Here is a 20,637-nt window from a genome sequence, read left to right as displayed (position 1 = left end):
ACCATGTTCCGTGAGGTTACAGCACTATTTGTTTGTTTTTTGTTAAAGAATTCTAGACATTGACACTGAATCTTAGACATCAAGCAGCAGAGCTTTGTTGTATGAGTTCCAAGCTGCCAACATTGCACAATGATTCTGAGATTCACAGACTGCTTTCCTTTGTATGTAGTAAGACATCCAAGATGTTTATTTCTTCCTAGAGTGGGGAGCTAACCTTGGATAAATATGGTGAAGTCTATTCTCCACCCCAGTACAAACTAAGGGACTTCTCTTTGGTCCCCTGAAGAGCAGTAGGCGGATATATGTACTTACCAAGGATACTGTTTTCCAAATTGAAGATGCAAAGCTTGTAGTATTTTGTCTTGCGTGTCAGCATCACGAACATGAAGAACATTTTCGCCTAGATAATCAAAAATACAGTGTCATTCTAGTGCATGTCAGCTACTTGATAAATAATGGGGCGGGGGCGGGGGGGAGAAGAGAACGGAGAACAGAATTTGAAATGAACAAGCAATTACTTGTATGTCCTGGAAAAATGTGTTAAGGCCTCACACCTACTCAAAAGGAACATGACCTATGTGCACATAGTGCCCCTACTTCTTTATGTGTCATTTTCTTACATGCAGATGCTACGCTGACATTGCTTTGTTAGGACCTGCTCCCACTGAAGTCAATAGCAAAACTGTCATGGTACAGTATCCTGCCTGCGAAGCACTTAGAGAACAGAATTCTTATTAACTCCAATGTAATTCCCACATACAAGAACAACACAGAGAAGAACAGGAGGGTAAACTGTTATTTACGTCTTATCTGAGGAATCTGTGTGATTGTGAAGAAAAACTATACATTTGCTTTTTATACCTGCTGCTCGTTGTGGTATATGTGTATATTAAAATTGCAGGATCATTCCAGAGTGCATAGTTTTATGCCTGTCACATGTACCTGCACCCGTAAAGAAAATATATGCAGTGGTTTATTCTGGCAGGTGGAAGCCACTGCATATATTTATTTTAGTTGGACTATAGATAAAAGGCTTTTCTACAAAAATCATCAGGACAGAAGGAACAGATCAATGAAGTTATTAAGATAGGTCAAAATTGCCCTGCTGTGATAATGCCCGTTAAAAATAAAACTGACATGCTTGTTAAACTCTGACTTTACCTTCTGTAATGATGCAAGCGCATGACCATACCCAACACCCAGGAAGTTAAATTTAGCAGAGACCTTAGCAGCAAACACATACCTGTTTCTCTTCCTATTTGACGTGTTCCCAGGTTGATGACAGGGGTTCCAAACGCTCCCACCTCTCGAACACCACAGCTGCTGTTACCAATCACACAGCCAGCATGTGCCACTAACTGGATGAACTGCTCAAACGGAACATGCTTTACTGCTCGAAAATCGGGATGATGCTCAATGCCCTTCTTCCTCATCACCCGAACCATCTCTTTGCTTCCTATGGAAATAACATTTTGTTCTCAATTATTGGCTAATGGACAGCTGAATTTTCACTGTGGTACTGAAGAGGCCATCGTATACACTGTAATGACACATTAGTAGCTGTCATTGATGCTAACACAGAAGTACTGTGAAAGCAGCTGGGTTGGTAATCCTAGGACTGCCCCCACCAGCTCTGTGTACATGTTCCCAACCACTCTTTGCTCACCTGCCCTCCACAGCACTATTCGCAGCTGTGTCATTGAGGATAGGGTCCCAGTTGTGAGTCTGAGATCCAATGTGGAAATTCTTCATTACTATTATATTTTTAAACATTTTAGAGCTCATGGGCAAGCAGAATAGCTTGTCTGATCCCCCCAAATTGCAATGTTTTCCCTTTATCTTCCTCAGAAGACTGAAGGGTGAAGGTGATCCTGCATTCAGCACACGGTTCCAATGAGTTCAAACATTATACCTAGTTCACTAAGCTACCTCTATGTGGGTAGATGAAGTAGCACAAGTGAAGATGCAGAGAGGAAAGAGGAAGTCAGATGGTAGGGCTGCAATGAACAAGGATGGAAGCAGGTGGATTAAGAGGTCTATGAGTGAGACAGAGGGGAAGTGACTCCATGGAGAGTTCTGAAAATCTGGAGAGGAATTCTTCATCAGTTTAAAACAAAAACCAAACCACTTATGAAAAGTACCTGTTTCACTCACCTGCATCAATGTTTGGGAACAGAACTAGTGTCCTTTTGTTAAAGGAGATGAGTGCATCCAACGTTAGTTCAAACATCTTTATGGAATGTTTAATATCCGTGGTCACAGGGTGCTGCAGAGCAACTATATAATCTCTTGGTTTTACATCTTCACCTGTTTAAAGAGAGCCCAAAAGAGACTGTTTTATTAGCAGCGTGATGGTTGTGGTGGGAGAATGATTCTGAAGCCACTGAAACAAAAACCTTCTCAAGTTCTAGACAGCAAATCTGATTTCTAGCACAATGAGTTCCAATATTATACGAGATCATAAGGGAATGACAGGAGAATATGGGTTTGAAGTTTACCACTGTAAGTAAGACTCTAAACAATTGCTATTGTCTAAGGCCTCAGCATGGCGTCAACTGCAGTATTGGGCCCTAAAACTTTACAAGAGTACTTTGAGCGCAGACCAAGGCCGCTCATTACACCAGCATAAACCTGGATTAACTCAGCTGAAGCCAATTAACATATTCTGGATTTACACAATTGTAAATAAGAGCAGAATCTGACCCTGAGGCTGTGGCACAACAGCAAACAGGCAGATCTGATAGAGATTTTCACTGTGATCATTCCTTTCAATCCATTAGTCTATACAGGTTTCCTGGGAGTCTTCTGGGCCTCAGTGGATGGATTTTTCACCATTTGCTTAAAAGAAATGAGAGTGTGACTATCATAAATACTTTACTTCACTTGTTATAAAGAGAAGCAGGCTCATTCTACTTTATTTTGAAAATGACTAAACTATTGAACTAACAAGAATCCAGTTCCCAATTGACAGGGGCTGAAGAATTTTTCCTGTCAAACACCAACAAGATATGCTGATTTATATGGAATGATCTGAAAGTAAACTGATGACATACAACGCAAGTCTCTGAAATATATCATGCTAGTTTATTGTACTCTACAGGAAACAACGTACAGCATGTAAATTCCCCTGATTTTCTGCAAATTAGCTCCATGCACAATCTCTAATATTATTAGGTCAGACCTGCTCCCAGCTGTCTGGTTAAAAAGGATATGAACAAGATTCTGAACCCCCGTGTATCAAAGAAATAGCTCTGAGTTCTAATTTATTTTTTAACAAAGAACTCAGCAAATTTGATTATTGGTTTTTGACTCAGCAATAGGGGTTTAGATGTTAAAGACAATCTCTGGGCACACTTTTTTGGGTCATGTCGGGCTACTTTCTCCTGACTACAAATACGAAAACAAAAATTGTAGAAATGAAGGAGTTTCTTGAAGAGACCAACACAGTCAAAAAGTGACATTTGGGTCTCTAAGAGGAAGGGGCCCCTGAATATTTAAGCATTACATCTGATATTTGATGGGATGTAATTACGTTAAATAATATGTGATGTTGGGGCCTCTATTTCTCAGTCTTTCAGGCTACAGGGCAATTGGCCTTGTTATTAATCTTGCCCTGGAAACAGACTATTGTGATATGATAACATTTGAAAGTTTTATGTTATTTTTCCTCCTTTTGGTTTACCCAGAGCTTTTGTTCTCAAAATAATATGCACATTTCCTTAAGGCAGTGGTTCCCAAACTTGTTCTGCTGCTTGTGCAGGGAAAGCCCCTGCAGGCCGGGCCAGTTTGTTTACCTGCTACGTCCACAGGTTCGGCCAATTGTGGCTCCCACTGGCTGCGGTTCGCTGCTCCAGGCCAATGGGAGCAGCTGGAAGCAGCATGGGCCGAAGAATGTGCTGGCCACCGCTTCCTGCCACCCCCTTTAGCCTGGAGCAGCGAACTGTGGCCACTGGGAGCGGCGGAACAAGTTTGGTAACCACTACCTTAAAGTGTGAAAGGCAGAGCACATGGGTATTTTTCTTTCAAAAGAGCAGGGGAAAAGACATAGGGAATAACATTCAATTGAAAAACAGCATACTAAGGTTATTAGTTAAGTCTGCATTTACTGGGTCTATATGTATTTCTGTGGTGGGAGATAGAGGACAGAAGAGCACTGTCAAAATGTGCTTATACCCTTCATAAAATCCTGTCTCAGCTTCATGAGAATGCCAACAAAAATGCATGTCTGCCTGTTGCAGAAATCTTACGAACTTTTAACAGAAGTGCAATACACACCTATCCACATACGTATAATACTCATGTAGTCTTTGTTTTTGGAGGAGAGAAGCTTGTCATATGAGGGACAGCCAGCCAAGAGGATGCGATCATGGTCTTCACACATGGATATCAAATGCTGCTCTGCACTTCTTGTGCAACACACATGGAAATGAGCCAGTTTGGTTATGGCATGTCTGATTGAGTCATCTATGGTCCCACTGACTTCCCCGCCTTCAATATGAAGAATCCGAATATTCATCAAGGCTGCAGATGTGGCCAGTGCCAGAGCATCAAATCTGTCCCCATGAACAATCACTATGTCAGGTTTCAGACGGCTGAGGACATCTGGTAGCTTTACTAATGCAAGGCCTACCGACTCCACCATGGCTGCCTCGTCCTCGCCTCTCACTATGGTGTGCAACCTCGTGTGAATGTCAAAGTCGTCTTGTTCAATCATACGGTAGGTGTTACTGAAGAAAGGAGTGAAAGAAAAGAAATGTTCAAACTGCAATACTGTTTGCTTTCATACTGACGTATCTTATGACAGCATTTCATTATCAGTTTCACAGAAGCACAGAATATCAGGGTTGGAAGAGACCTCAGGGGGTCATCTTGTCCAACCCCCTGCTCAAAGCAAGACCAACCCCAACTAAACATGCCCATTAACTAGCTTTGAGAAAGCAGCTATAGTCGCTTTCTATGTGGGAGACACCTTTTCAAATTTTTAATGATCCTTGTTCACTGAGGCCAACATTTTCCAACTAGGGTGCCTAAGATAGTACTTGATGTTATGCTTGGGCACCTGCGTAGATATGCCTGATTTGCACTGTGCTTGAGCACCCGTAGCTTCCGCTGACTTCAGTGGGAACTGTGGCTACTTAGCACCTCTGAAAACCAGGACATTTTGATTTAGGTGCCTAACTTTAAGCAGCCTAGTTTGAAGGCACTGACCTGCTTTCTACAGCATGCAATCAAAGTAGGACCTTACAGATTACAAAAAACAAGTAATCCAAGTTCAGGCTGGGTTTTCAGCACAAAAGAAACCAGATTTTTAAAAGGAGTCACACAAAGGCTGTAAGTACATGGGACTTCTAGGAATCTATTTTTTTCAAATACTCACTAGACTTCACGTACGTTAAAGCCTGTATTAAATATCACAAGCCCAGAAAAAGCAAAGGCTCTTTAACCATAAGCTGTTTACTTTAAACTGCAGAACACATTTTAATCACCACTAGACATTTAGTTAGCACAACTCTACCAAAGTCTTTTTTCCAATATACTTGAATCAAGTTGTTACACCGGCTGGGTAGCAGAGGAAAATGTTGAGCTTCTTGAATGGAGTAGAGTTTGTGAGTGTGGAGGGCTTAAAAGCAAGTTTAGTTAGTAGACTTCTCCATCACATCTCTGTAGTTTAAATGACACGTGAAAGGCTTCAAGAGGGCTACCAAGCATTAGGACCAGGGGTAGCTAGGATGCAAACCTGAGTACTGTATATACACTAGGGCAGGGGTCTCAAACACGCAGGCCGCATGCAGCCTGCAGAGTTATTTGCTGCAGCCTGCCAAGCTCCCCTCTTCCCTCCCGCCCTCCAGAGTTATTTCCTGTGGCTGCCAAGCTCCTCTCTCCCCGTCCCCCTCCTCCTCCCCGCCAGCACGTCATGTCTCCGCTCCTCTGCCTATCTCCAGGTACTTCCTTCCACCAAACAGCTGTTTGGCGGCACTTAGGCCTTTCCAGGACGGAGGGGGGAGGAGTGGGGAGCCACATACTCAGGGGAGGAGGTGGAGAAAAGGGGGGCCGTAGGGATGGAATTTGGGGAAGGGGTTGGAATAGGGCCAGGGAAGGGGTGGGAAGAGGCAGGGCAGGGGTATGGCCTCATGGAAGGGGTGGAATGGGGGTGGGACCGGGGGGGGCGGACTTTAACAGAAGTAATTCTAAAAGTCAGAGTATGTTTTGTCCTTTGAGCGAGGTGCATTACTGAGTATTTATATTTTACTAAAACCTTTCGGAAATGACTTCATCAAAAAAAAAGAACACTCATGGAAGAAAAGAGAGTGTTCCAAGACAAATGGGAGAATTTATATTTTTTCACAGAGGTAAAAGATAAAATTCAATGCCTTATTTGTCAGCAAATGATTGCTGTTCCCACGGAGTATAACATATGTCAGCACTACGATACGACGCACCGTGAAAAATATGATGCATTCACCGGAAAAATCCAAGAGGAAGAAGTTCAGCAACTTAAAGCAGCATTTGCCAAGCAAAGAAATTTCTTTTTGGAAATTAACAAGTCTAGTAAAGATTCAGTAAGAGCAAGTTTTGTGATACGTGAAATTATAGCTAAATCACCAGGACCTTTTACAGAAGGCCTATTTGTAAAAGAATGTCTTGTGAAGGCCAGTGAAATTTTATGTCCTGATCAGAAGAAAGTTTTTGAAGGCATAAGCTCGTCTGCCAGTACAGTTGCCTGCAGGATAATGGATTTAGTAGATAATGTGCAAAAACAATTGATTCAAATGGCAAAAGACTTCAAAGCATTTTCAATTGCTCTTGATGAGAGTACAGATGTATCAGATACCACACAGTGTGCAGTGTTCATTAAGAGATGTGGATTGCAATTTGAATATAACTGAAGAATTGCTAGACTTAATGCCACTGAAGGGTACCACAACCGGATGTGACATATTTCAAGGACTCGAAGAGCACATTGAAAAAGCTGCGCTGCCATGGAACAAACTCGTATCTTTGGCTATGGACGGTCCGCCATCAATGTGCTCTTAAAACACTGGTGTGGTTGGATTACTAAAGACCAAACTGAACAATATACCAAGAATTAGCTTCAACAGTATACACTGCATTTTGCACCAAGAAGCTCTGTGCAGTAAAAGTCTACAAATGAAGGAAGTTATGGATGTTGTTGTCAAAACCATTATTTTTATATATGCACGAGTGCTGAATCACAGACAGTTCATTTCTTTTCTAGCAAGTATGGATAGTGAATATGGGGAACTTCTGCATCACACTCAAGTTAGATGGCTGTGTCGTGGAGATGTTTTGAAGCATTTTTTTGCCCTTAGAGAGGAGATTGATTCCTTCATGAAAATGAAAAACAAGGAGGTTCCACAGCTTGCTGATTCCACTTTTATCTGCAACCTTCCTTTTCTAGCAGATGTAACTGCTCACCTGAATGCACTGAACTTGAAGCTTCAGGGTAGAAAACGGGTGATAACACAGATGTACGACAGTGTTAAGTCATTCAAAGTCAAGCTTACTTTGTGGGGGAAACAGCTGACTGCCGGCAATTTGGTCCATTGCTCGACTGTGAATTCCTTAGGAATAGCTGAACCCAAATCCTTGAAAGAATATGCAGATATCATTTCAAACATAGACAAACAGTTTGATGTGCGGTTTAAAGATTTCAAGGCACTTGCACCACATTTTCAACTTCTTTCCACACCATTTGCTGTGGAAATTGACAATGTTGCAGAGGAAATGCAGATGGAGTTAGTGGAGCTTCAGTGTGATACCATTTTGAAATAGAAGTATACAGATGTTGGAATTCCAGAATTCTACCAGTTTCTTTCACAAGAAAGATTTCCCATGTTATTCTCTGCTTCCGCAAGGGTAATGGCAATGTTTGCAAATACATATACATGTGAACAGTTTTTCTCTTCCATGAGGATTAACAAATCTGTGTTAAGGCAAGGCTCACTGATGAACATTTGAAAGCAACACTGAGATTGGTTTTGTCTCAGGATATCAAACCTAATACTGATGCTCTGGTTGATGCAAAACGCTGCCAGCTAAGTGGCTAAAAATGAAATGACTGTCAAAATTAGCACTGACTTTTCACATTACAGTTTTAAAAAAGTTAATACATTGACTTTGAATAGCATACTACATTACTCTTCATTTTTTACTATACTTTTGTACCGTTGCATGAAAAGGTTTCAGTGATGCGGCCCTCGGGCCAATGTGCTAGTTCTCAGGTGGCCCCTGTGGTGATTAGAGTTTAGGGCCAGCAGCTGCCAGGCTGTTTGCATTTTTCCCCATTGCTATGCAGCTGAAGGGCCACTACTGTCAATATAATAATTCCAATTTACTGCCTGACCAAGCAGTTCCTCAGCCCTCTAGAGTACGTCATGAAGTATATTAAAACTAATAGAAAGTAAACTAAGTCCAGGAACAAATGAAGACAGTTATAAGACCTTGAATAGTTGCTGCAGGAGGCGCAGCAATGCCACAGAGAGAGAGTTCATTTTATGCTGCTGAGATGACAAGTACTAATAGCAGCTTACATCCACAATGGGAAAGCTGTAATATTTCTGATATGCTGGAGTCATTATCACCTGCACAAGCACACTTGTAATCTATAATTGGGGTGAAGGACAAGAGGCACGATAATAGGAGAAAAGATGGCTGTTCTGATTACAAGTATATAGTGATGCACTTACATACCATATTCATTATACCTGACCTTATAAATGTTCCAGACTCTAAGGTTGGAATGAGAGATGAGAAATCAAAGGGTTCTAATTCTTTTCCTTAAGAGAACTGATCCATTCACCCTCCTTAGCGGAAAGGAGCAAACTTCCCGATAGGATTTTGTCAGATTTAACGCTTGGTGAATCCACTTGCATGTTGCAAGTTAAAAATCGTGGCTGGCAAGCGTGGTGGCAGAGCAATGGTTACAAGCAAGGCAAAGAGCTCAGCCTCAGGAGGGGAGGAAACCATTCTTCTGTTGAGCTCCAGAGAGCCAATCGTGCCACTCCCAAATTCTTCTTACTACAAGGGCATGCAGGATAAATCTTGGCCAGTGACTTCCTACCTGATTTGTTCAGAGCTGATACTATTCCTGAAAAACTGTCTTTCAACCTGCTAACTTTAAATAGCTTCCTCGGCATTTTGTCTTTGACTCTGTTTACAACTAACCTCTGCTCACCACTGCATCCTAATACTTAATAGCTTTAGGACATTCTGTGAGTGCCTTCCTCACTGATACCTAGCAATCAGCAGCAGCAATGGTGGCGGCTGCAATCTTTTTCATGGTTCAATGTCCAAAGTCCCCCTATACCTTGAGCAATGCAGGAATGATGATGATCCTCTGAAATGGAATCTATTAGAGCAGGGGTGGCCAACCTGTGGCTCCAGAGCCACATGCGGCTCTTCAGTAGTTAATATGTGACTCCTTGTATAGGCACCGACTCTAGGGCTGGAGCTACAGGCGCCAAGTTTCCAATGTGCTGGGGGATGCTTACTGCTCAAACCCTGGCTCTGCCACAGGCCCTGCCCCCACTCCACCCCTTCCCCGGAGCCTGCAGTGCCCTCGCTCCTCCCCCATCCCCCCACACCTTCCTGCATTCCATGAAACAGCTCATCGGGAGGTGGGGGAAGGGAAGGGGAGGCATTGATTGGTGGGGCTGCTGGTGGGTGGGAGTTGCTAGGAGACAGGGGAAGCTAATGGGGGGCTGCTGGCGTATTACTGCGGCTCTTTGGCAATGTTCATTGGTAAATTCTGGCTCCTTCTCAGGCTCAGGCTGGCCACCTGTGTAGTAGAGACTTACTCTGCAGCAGCAGCCTGCTGCTAACTGGCTGTCTGCTGCTTCAGTCACAAGAGTCAGCAGGCCCAATCCTGCTCCTATTGAAATCAAAGGCAAGGCTCTCATTTATTTCAATGGGAGTGTAAACGGGTCCACTGACTTTCCTGGGAGTAGATAAAAAAAGATAAACAAAAGAAACAGTATTTTTCAATTCTCCTCATACAAGTCCATTTAGTCCTATTGCTTGTTCAGCTAACCTCTGAGACAAACAAGTTTGTTTATATTTAGGGGGGATAATGCTGCCTACTTTTTATTTACAATGGCACCTGAAAGTGAGAACAGGTGTTCACATGGCACTGTTGTAACTGGTGTTGCAAAGTATTTACATGCCAGATGTGATAAACATTCATATGCTCCTTCATGCTCTGACTTGTAGGCTCTAAAGTTTTACATTGTTTTGTTTTTGAGTGCAGTTATCTAAAAAAAAATTCTACATTTGTAAGTTGCACTTTCATAACAAAGAGATTTCACTATAGTACTTGTATGAGGTGAATTGAAAAATACTATTTTTTAATCTTTTGTACAGTGCAAATATTTGTAATAAGAAATAATATAAAGTGAGCACTGTGCACTTTGTATTCTGTGTTGTACTGAAATCAGTATATTTGAAAATGTAGAAAAACATGCACAAATATTTATAATAAATGTAAAATGGTATTCTATTATTGTTTAACAGTGCGATTAAAACTCTGATTAATTACAACTTTTTTTTAAATCTCATAACTGTGATTTTTTTTAATTGTTTGACAGCCCTAGTTTTTAGCGTTTCGATTTACAAGAATGTCTTTGTTTAGAAGAAGCTTTTCTAAGTGGTTGTGCAGGAAAGGCCATATACCCTACAGGGATCGGCAACCTTTGTCACGCGGCTCGCCAGGTTAAGCACCCTGGCAGGCCAGGCCGGTTTGTTTACCTGCCACGTCCGCAGGTTTGGCTGATCATGGCTCCCACTGGCTGCAATTCACCGCTCCAGGCCAATGGGGGCTGCAGGAAGCAGCGGCCGGCACATCCCTCATCCCATGCCACTTCCTACAGCCCCCATTGGCCTGGAGCGGTGAAACAGTGGGAGCCGCGATCAGCCAAATCTGCGGACGTGGCAGGTAAACAAACTGGCCTGGCCCACCAGTGTGCTTACCCTGGGGAGCCGTGTGCCAAAGGTTGCCGATCCCTGCCCTACAGACTCCTCTCACTTGCTGAGGGGCACAGAAGCGATCTGAAGTGTAAGTGTGCTGTCAAGCCCTACTGATACCAAATCAAGAGTCACCTTCCCAGTCCATAGGATTAACCCTTCCTGCCACCAGATGAATACAAGAACATGGGACTCCCATTAGAAATAGATGTGGGCTGTCTGGACAAAGTTAACTTTCTCAGACAAAATTATTGTTTTCTAATAGACTTTGGGTAAAGATTTCCAAAGCACTTAAGTGACTTGGAAGCCAAAGTCCTATTTTCAAATGTGGCTTAGGCACCTGGGAGCCTATGTCAGACTGAAAGTCGATGAAATTTAGTCTCCATCATGCCTAAGTTACTTTCGAAAACGGGATTTAGGACTGGTGTGTACTCAAGAGTGTTTGCATAGCTCTAGCTCTATTAGCTTAGAAACTGATAAAAGGGATACAACATGCTCAAAATAAACTGGAAAAGACAGAACAATATTACAGTAACTATAACTGTTACTTGTTACAACAGAAGGTAAATCATTTCCAGGAAGATAAGTCATTTTAATTAATTTATAATTATTCAGGCTGGGATTTTCATAGAAGCCTAAGACTTTGTCTACACTGCAGGTTACTTCGTTATAACTTCTATCGCTCAGTTATATTAATAATCCACACCCCTGAGCGACGTAAGTTGCACTGACATAAGTGCCAGTGTGGACAGCGCTACGCTGGCGGGAAAAATGTGTCTGGCTCTCGTGGAGGCAGCAGTTATTAAACCACGGGAGAACTCTCTCCTGTTGGCTTAGCATGTCACCACCACAAGCTCTACAGCAGTGCATCTGCACTGGCACCAGTGTAGGTGCTGTAGTGTAGATGTAGCCTGAGAGAGTTGGGCTCAATTCCCAGTGACTTTCAGTCATCTTGGAAAAGCCTGGCCAAAGTACTCAGATCCTCAGTTAGGTGGCGCTAAGAAAGTACTAAGTTTGCTACTATTATGTGATTGATTTGAAAGAGGAATGAGCAGCCTAACAAGCACATTTTCCCCTTTGCCGAATGTTAATGGCTAACACAATCTAATTGATCAGATCTGAAACAACACTTGGTTGAACATACATGGGTCCAAAATCCAGTCCTAAGGATGAAGATTTCCTGCTTCTCTAAGAGATAACTTACGTACCATTCTTTATATAGGATATCAAATTGGCAAGGATTTGCCACTAACAACATGGCAGAGATGCAAGTTTCCATCTTACCCATAGTCATCAATCAGATGGGAGCCAAGCACCACTACATCAAGTTCAAAGAACTGTGGTTCCGCCTTAATGCCAAACATAATAGGAGCTAATTTTGAATAATCAGCTCGGTTGCAAGTAGCAACGCAAATCCGAAGTTTTCGTTTGTTCCCATTCTTCTCCATGATTTGTTTCTGTTTGGAAAGATTCTTGAAATACAGTTCCTGAAACAACAAAAAGCAAGGATTAATATTTTTCTGTACAGTCACAAAACTGCAAGCTTAAATAAGGAAAGACATGTTCCAGTGTGGAAATTTGGACAAGTGCTAACTGATCAAAAGATTACCATTTAGATAACAGGTACCTGGCTGGGAAAAACATGCTTTCAATGATATGTATAATCTCAGATTGTGTGTGTGTTCATGCACGTGCATATGTGCTTTCACGAAGGAAACAGCTGTTTAGTGATTAAAGCAAGGGGCTGAACGTCAGAACTCCTGGGTTCTATTTCTAGCTCTGACACAGACTTGCTGTGTAACCTTGGGGAAGTCACGAAGGCCTACATTTTCAAAAATATCCACTAATTTTGGATGCCCAATTTGAGAGATGTAAAGCCTGATTTTTCAGAGATGTGGTGCTATCCTGATTTAAAATGGGAGCTGTGGATGCTCAATTCTGTTGAATATCAGGCCCAAAAACTCTCAAGTTGGGCATTCAAAAATTGAGGCATCCAAAATTTGTGGACGCTTATGAAAAATTTAGGTTTTAACACCTTTGAGCCTTAGTTTACCTGACTTTAAAATGGAGATAATGATGCAAACACATTGTGAGGTTCAATTGTAATTAAAAGCCTGCAACATGCTTTGAAATGGTCAGATTAAGTGCCAAGTTAATATTATCTTCCTGGATGACAGTCATATCCCAAAACCCCATAATGGAGAGACTCTTGGGAGATACCCAGGGCTACACTAACACAGACACTGTGTGACCACCAGAAGAAAGTAGCTCCTAAAAATTAGGCATCAACTCCTTTATCAGCAATGCAGAAACACTATGTAAGTGAGGGGCTGGGCTTGTAACTATGACCCTGATTGTGATCTCATTTGCACTGATGTAAATTAGGAGTAATTCCACTGCAGTCAATGCAATTACACCAGTGTAAAACCACCTTGGGATCAGAGTCAGGCTCTAAAACACCATAATTCTTATCAATCTTCAGCTACTACTAGATACTCAGTTCTCTCCTATTTCCCCGACACACACGTGCAAGTACAGGACACAGTCCCCTAATTTTAACGTATATAATAAACTGGTATTACATCTGATGTTTTTTTAACAGATGTTCAAGCTTCACGAAAAAGATAAAGTAAAAAAAATGATCAGATTATCCCTTATATTGGTGTAATGCTGTAACGGAGTATTTTATGAGTTTAAATGACAAGCTTCACAAAACAAGACAAATTTTGTACCAATAATTTTCCTACTCTGAACCTCCCCTTCACAACAGAAAACAAAGATCAGTTAAGTGTCAGATAACTGACTGGGGCTCAGTTCAGAGATCTTCATATATCAGAAATCTTCTGAGCCTTATTCTAGCTCACATTTTAAATTTGCAGTAGAGGAGATAGTCTCAGAAAGTTTCCAGAATCTTTAACACCAGAACACAGTGGCCAGGAATCACCCATATAAGCAAAGGGGATGAAAACACAGTGAACTTCTGGACTAGGACAAGGAAACACTTACTGCCCATTCCATGGGAATCTCCACAGTGGGCTTCCACAGATCCATAAGAGTGAGCAAAAGGTGACAGGCATTTTCCTCTCATTCTCCACTGGAGCTGCGTTACTGTGGAGACCAGAGTGAACAGGTCTGGGCCAGAGGCTCCAAAGACAGTGTAGAAGTCAGATCTTGGGGCTCTGTTGGGTTTAGGGGCTGAACCTCCTTCTCATTCCATGGGAAAACTACCCACAGGAAACCCAGAAAGGGAAATCTGAGTTTCCAGTCTCACACACAACAGGCTGGTAGGATTTACCCAACACCCCTCACCTTGTTAGCAGGTGTTGAGCCTGTTGGGAAAGGGTTCATGTGTTTGTCAAAAACACTGAAGACTCTAGTTACCCCAATCTGGATATAAAGGAGGCAGGAGTGGCCTCTGGGGAGATGTAAAGGCTGAGCAGTCCTGAGGCAGGAAATCTTCAGTGAATGTCTGTAGAACAGGGCTGAGAAAGGTGCCCGCTCACAGGTTGGTGCAGAAGTGTTGACACAGAAGAGAAAAATAAAGACATAACGCCAGAAGTCATGAAAGGAAAGATCTACCACAAGCTGCTTGAACTCACATCGCTGCACACAGTGTACCTGGCCACCTATGTCATGAGTGCTTTAAAGAAGTCAACTTGTAATAGGCATGTACATTTAATTAAATGCTTACCAAGGGCCTGAAAAGTTAAAGAGTTAAAGGGCTGTGGGATCAGGTCCTGAATGTTTTCTGCCCCCACCTACGCACCATTCCTCTCTTGTTGTCAAAAGGTCACTCGTCACTTTCAAACAGGTAAGCTACAGAACAAATACTGGGAAGTCTGTCATATTTACATTACATTAGAACAGTGATCTCTTTTTGTCCTCAAGAGTTTCACTGTGTGCACATTGCTCAATAAATCTCCTCCTCCCCAGAAACTCTTAGTTTCAATCTCCTGCTAACTAATAGTCAAATACGAAAGTTATATCCTCCCACAAAAGTGACTCAGTTTTCGTGGCTTCATACTAACATATTAGGTAAATACTTCCTTCTATTATGCCTTCCTGAGATGTCGCAGACCTCTTTTCCTCATGCTCCCTATCAAATCCTGATTCTGTTAACTTGAGTCCTGAGAGCACTCAATCCTGATAGTTCATGAACATTTACAGTATAACATCAAGCTAATTAGATCAGAACACTCGTAGAAACTGAGTTCTTGCTGGTTTCATCACTAATGAAATTAAGATCAACAGATTTGCTTCTAGCAAAGGCATGTCTTCATCTGAAGTTTCTGCCTTTTAAAGTTTATCTTCATTGGCAGACAAGATGGCTTTTCCCAACCTTAGTTTGAGTCCCTACAGTTTCCTAAAATCCTGAATGAAGAGTTTAGATTTCAGTTACTGTGCGGAGGCTCTCTGTAAATGTGGTAAAGTACTGTACACACCATTTTACAGGTCAAAATGCATCAAGGTTATAATAATATAACATTACAACAGTTTGAACAACACATTCTCTTTTTGAATCAGATATTTTTATATCACTTTTTGGAAATGAATCAAACAAAGATTATTTTAAAAAGCTATCATGCAATTCAGTGGAATAATGAGTGCTGTAGTTTAAAAGTGAAACTGTCAATTTAAAAGCCATAACTCTTTTCAAAACCTTCTGTAGTTACTGTTCTTACAAGTAACACTTAGGATTACTATACTTGAAAGATTAGAGAAAAATATTTTTGCAGGTTGTTTACTTTGGGTATCTGATAGCACTTCATGTAAACCAGGCCATGTCTACACTAAAGATCTCACGGTAGCACAGCTGTACCGATGCAGCTGCACCGCTGTAAGGTCTCTTGCGTAGCCGCTCTATGCAGATAGGAGTAGGCTCTCCCTTTGACATAATTAAACCACCCCCAACAAGCAGTGGTAGCTTTGTCAGTGGGAAATGCTCTTCCGCAGATATAGTGCTGACCACACTGGTGCTTCTGTCGGTGTAACTTAGTGGTTCTTAACCTGGGGTGCACGTACTCCCTGGGGGTGTGAGATGCCCTTTCTGGGGGTGCGACAGGCCAGATTTTTTTAGAAGGTAAATGATCGAAAACACAAATTAAGCACAGACACATAAGTACAACTACTTTGTTTCATCAAACCTGCGTAGTTATTATTATACAGTTTTTAACTATTACTGTAATATACAAATAAAAAAATTATTTTCACGTTTTAAAGCTAACTGGAGTAAAATTATCTCACTACAAAATACAGTGTACCACCACGTTGTGGAGTATTTCTTGACGCATGCGCAGATGTTGATGTGACACACACACATATATATATATATATTTATATAATTATGATAGATCTAGGTTTAAAGAACTGACCTACTTCAACGATTTTTGATGAGGGGTGCAAGAACATATTTTGAGAACCAAAGGGGTGCAGGCTGCAGTAAAGGTTAAGAACCACTGGTGTAACTCATGTCGCTCAGAAAGGGTGCTTTTTCACACCTCTGAGCAACGTTATACCAACAAAAGTGGGAGTGCAGACATAGCTTCAGTTTCACCGTTTCTTCATAAGAGTTCATTGGTCAGTTTACCCTGCTGTTTGTGTGGGTATTACACACAGCAACAGAGGAGATATACTTTGTAGAAATAGAAAACTGTGGTTGTGAAAACACAAAAATAGGCAGGGGAAACTTGGTAGCAGGTGCACTACCTGAAAGCTACTTTTAACACACTTCTTGAAACTGGATAGCTTTTAAAATGATCATGTCCTTTTGACAAGTTATGAAAACTAGAAACTCAATCTCCTACAACATTTCTAACTGTTTCATTTTTGTGTAATAATATGTTAAACAAAATGTTTCATTTTTCCAGAATGATCCAGAAACAGGACTGTTCAACTTTAATTGAATCACATAAGCAAAATAAATTTAAAAAAACATTTTTGTTCTGTTTTGATAACTAGGTGAACAACTGGGCATGTACAGCTATATAGGCATGCCAATTAACTTCCTTCTGTGGCTTTTCCGCACATACTACCCCTGTGGTTGGGCCCTTTTAAGAGCTACCCAGTGAGTTCCCAGGCAGGACAGAGCCTTTAATCTCACCGCACTAGAGCAGGATTGATTTCACACACACTTTTGAAAGACTGCTTCTTTCTGCCGAACTGAATATCTCTGCTATCTATCTGGGCACAAGCACCAGCCCTTCTCCAGGTCAGATGCCTTAATTATGCAATGGCAGGAATTTCAGACCCCTCCAGAGCATTGCTTAGGGGCTGCCATGTCAGGAGCACAAAGCACTAACCACAAGAGTTAAGAATGTTACCACCACTCCCCTGATTAATTAAATGAAAGGCAATGGGATTCAAACTCTGATACTCCATTTGGCAGCTTAGTGCAATAAGCTAGTGTTATGCAATCCTTCAAAGTAGACGTTTACTATCCTTCTGAAATTCTTTCGAGAGTCTTAAGAATTAGATTTCTTCTTGCCCAATTTCAAGTGCAGCTGGAAAAGTTTTCTGTGTTTACGAAGTTTGACCATTCAAAGACACATATGAAAAGCTATCACATTTAAACAAACATGAAGTAGGAAAATAAAAATGAACTGAGCGACTTTTACAACACAGGCTGTCAGTGGCAGACATTAGATCATTTACTTGGCAATAAAGTCAGTTCCTTTTATTAAAAGGGTAATGGAAAAAGCTAGAACACACCAGGCTACCCAAATCTAGGATTTATTTGTAAACCTATTCCTGTAAGTTTAAGCAAAACACAGCAAGCCAGTTCAATTAGCTGACTTTTCTCAATATGTTTCCCAGAAACATTTCTCAAACTGCAATTTTATAGAGCAATTGCACCTAGTTTCCTCTGAAAAACCACACTGTGTGACACGTAGAGGCTCTGGCTATGCGGGCTGCAAGATACTATCAGTCAGTGAGGAACTGGCTTCCTTCAGGCATTTCAGTGCTTTAAACTTAAGACTTCAAACTAGCTATGGGGTAAGAGACCTGATCTGGTTAATTATGGGTAAGCCCCAAAACAAGAGCTCTACTTCCCCTCAGCATCAGGAAGGAGTTACCACTCCTACCCATGTAATTATGTCTCCAGTATGACTAATCTATTTTCTCTTTTATACAATTAGAAACCTTACCTTTCGCTCTCCTGTATGCAAACTGCAGTGAAGGTAAAAAAGATCAAATATGAATATACATAAAAAAAGAAGCTATGCTATCTTCCACAGGCTAACACCACCAACGTTTCGTTTCCTCTACACAAACTGCAGTGAAGGTAAAAGAGGATTAAATATTAATATATAAAAAGTAGCTCTCCTATCTACCACTGGCTAATTTCAACCCCTGCTGGGTTTTTTTTTGTTTGTTTGTTTTGTTTTTTGAAACTGTAAATCATGTTTAACTCCTGAATCACTACAAGGACTGGTTTCTAACTCCTCAGGTAAAGCAGCATAATACCTAACAAAACAAAGAGCTAACCTCTAGTACTCTGTGGGCCAAGTTATGTCAAGGGTACAATACACCTCATTATGTTACAATCGATTATCTTGAATGTCTCATCTAATGGGCATCCTGCACCAGATTTAATCTCCTGGAGTTTGTTTTTTTTAAAAACCTTTATACATTCCCTCTACAATCGAGGTTTGTGCAAAGGTTAATACTGATATTACTGCTGGAGCTATATTCTGAACAAGCAGATAATGGCCCTAGCCAGACTGCATGAGTCCAGAGTAAGTCAGATGAGCCCAAGTGGAGGGGATGGGAAAGTTTTCCCCAAGTTTTGAGCAAGCAAAGCAATACTAAAAGGGACCACTTACAGTCACAGATATTTCCACTATTTCTAAAGCAGCAGTAGCCTATTACCTTCTCAGCTGGACATTAATTCTACCTTCTACAGCTGATTAGTTGAGTTTAGTAACCATACTACTCAGAGGACTCATTACTAACAGCAAGGCTTCTCCCCTAGCCCCGTCACCTGCTCCAGAGTCCCCTTTCCCCCTATTATTTCATAACCTCACTCTTGGGGTAGGAGGGATAGCTCAGTGGTTTGAGCACTACCCTACCAAACCCACAGTTGTGAGTTCAAATACTTGAGAGGGCCATTTAGGGATCTGGGGCAAAAATCTTTCTGGGGATTGGTCCTGCTTTGAGCAGAGGGCTGGACTAAATGACCTCCTGAGGTCCCTTTCAATCCTGATATTCTATGAACTCTCCCCTTTAGCCTCTGGTTCTCTATGATCGAGTCTTCCCAATGACCCCATGTACCTGCAGCAAAGTGAATAAGTTTTGCAGCTGACTGCAAAGTTTGTGGCAACTTCATTATTAAATATTCCTGTTTTTAAAACAGGAAGGAAATATAAACATGAATAGAGACAGCAAAGTAGTCCCTTTTATAAACCATGATACTAAATTCAATTTAGTTTATGCCATCCCCACATTTTCAATGTGTTGCCGATATTTCTACTGACAATACTTAATTCCATTATAGAAGTTGTGAAGGGAGAATGAATAAGGAATAGCTGGGGCTTTTAGCAACTATAGAGTTGAAGGATGCTGTCTGGGACTGTGATAAGCACAACAACTAGATCTTTGTGCAAAAATGACCTGCAATGACATAGTGCTAACACTAAACCGTCATTAAATTTCCAATGAAATGCTGCTCCACTGAGAGGAATCGAGCACTTCGTAACTCTCAGATATCATTTCAGGCTATCTGCATATTTAGAAAGGTAACGCTCTATTGGCTTAACCTTGAAAACATGACCCAAGTATATCTTTGTAAATATGAGGAAAGGAACATTTCATTTAAATAAAAGTTAAGATTCAGGACCACAACGCTATCACAAGGTACAGATTCCACAGCAAATCCTGCAATTTGGGAATTTACAGGGACCGGGAGAGTTCTCGTCCTCAAAAAGGTTCTCTCATTGACTCCAACCACTGCCTTATCTCCCTTCAAATCCAAACTCATGGACCTCCCCCCCACACACACTCCCTCCCCCATCTACAACTTTTGCCTTAAATCTCTCTCCTTGAACTGGATCCCTTCCAGTCTGCCTTCCATCTTTTCCAAATCTGAAATCACTACCATCAATCCCGCTAATAACCTCTTTTGGACCAAGTCTCAGGGCCACTACTCCTGTCATAAACAGATAGCTAAGGGTTAACATTTCTTTTACCTGTAAAGGGTTAACAAAGGGAACCACACACCTGACCAGAGGACCACTCAGGAAACCGGATTTTACAAAGCTCAGGGAGGGAATTTTTGGGTGTGTGTCTTTTGTCTGACTCTCTGTTCCGTTGCTCTTGGCTCTGAGAGTGAACTTTCTCTCTTCAAGCTTTTCTAATCTTCTGTTTCCAAGTGTAAGTACAAAAGGTAGAAGACAATAGGTTTTTATATTGTTTTTGTATTTACATGTGTGTAGTTTGCTGGAATGTTTTAAAATTTGGGACATTCTTTTGATAAGGGGCTCTGTTTATTTCATTTTTCTTTTAAAGAAATTGACCCTGTAATATTGTCACAACCTTGATACAGAGGGAACATTTTTATGTCTTTTTCTTTTCTTTTTAAAACCTGTTTGAGGCGTTTTTCTTCTGTTATAGGGCTGAAGGATATGGAACGTGAGGTGAGATCTCTTTTGTGTTAGATTG

General features: G+C 41.3%; 1 protein-coding gene across 5 annotated transcripts in view; it reads right to left on the bottom strand.

The window, feature by feature from the left end:
- GNE (glucosamine (UDP-N-acetyl)-2-epimerase/N-acetylmannosamine kinase) overlaps positions 1–20,637 on the bottom strand; it is a 78,725-nt gene that overhangs the window by 29,864 nt on the left and 28,224 nt on the right. For 4 of the 5 annotated variants that reach the window (XM_032793258.2, XM_032793257.2, XM_075067400.1 and 1 more), the window contains exons 2-6: positions 12,265–12,467; positions 4,276–4,727; positions 2,155–2,307; positions 1,244–1,456; positions 313–400 (exon numbers count right to left, since the gene is read on the bottom strand). In XM_032793258.2, the coding sequence (XP_032649149.1) occupies positions 313–400; positions 1,244–1,456; positions 2,155–2,307; positions 4,276–4,727; positions 12,265–12,467 (1,109 nt within the window). Of the gene's footprint in view, positions 1–312; positions 401–1,243; positions 1,457–2,154; positions 2,308–4,275; positions 4,728–12,264; positions 12,468–14,361; positions 14,583–20,637 lie in introns of those variants that run through there. The other variant, XM_032793260.2, reaches the window with a different exon arrangement.

The sequence above is a fragment of the Chelonoidis abingdonii genome, chromosome 6 (assembly GCF_003597395.2).
Source record: "Chelonoidis abingdonii isolate Lonesome George chromosome 6, CheloAbing_2.0, whole genome shotgun sequence".
NCBI classification, from domain to species: Eukaryota; Metazoa; Chordata; order Testudines; family Testudinidae; genus Chelonoidis; species Chelonoidis abingdonii.
This window is presented reverse-complemented; position numbering and strand designations above follow the sequence as displayed.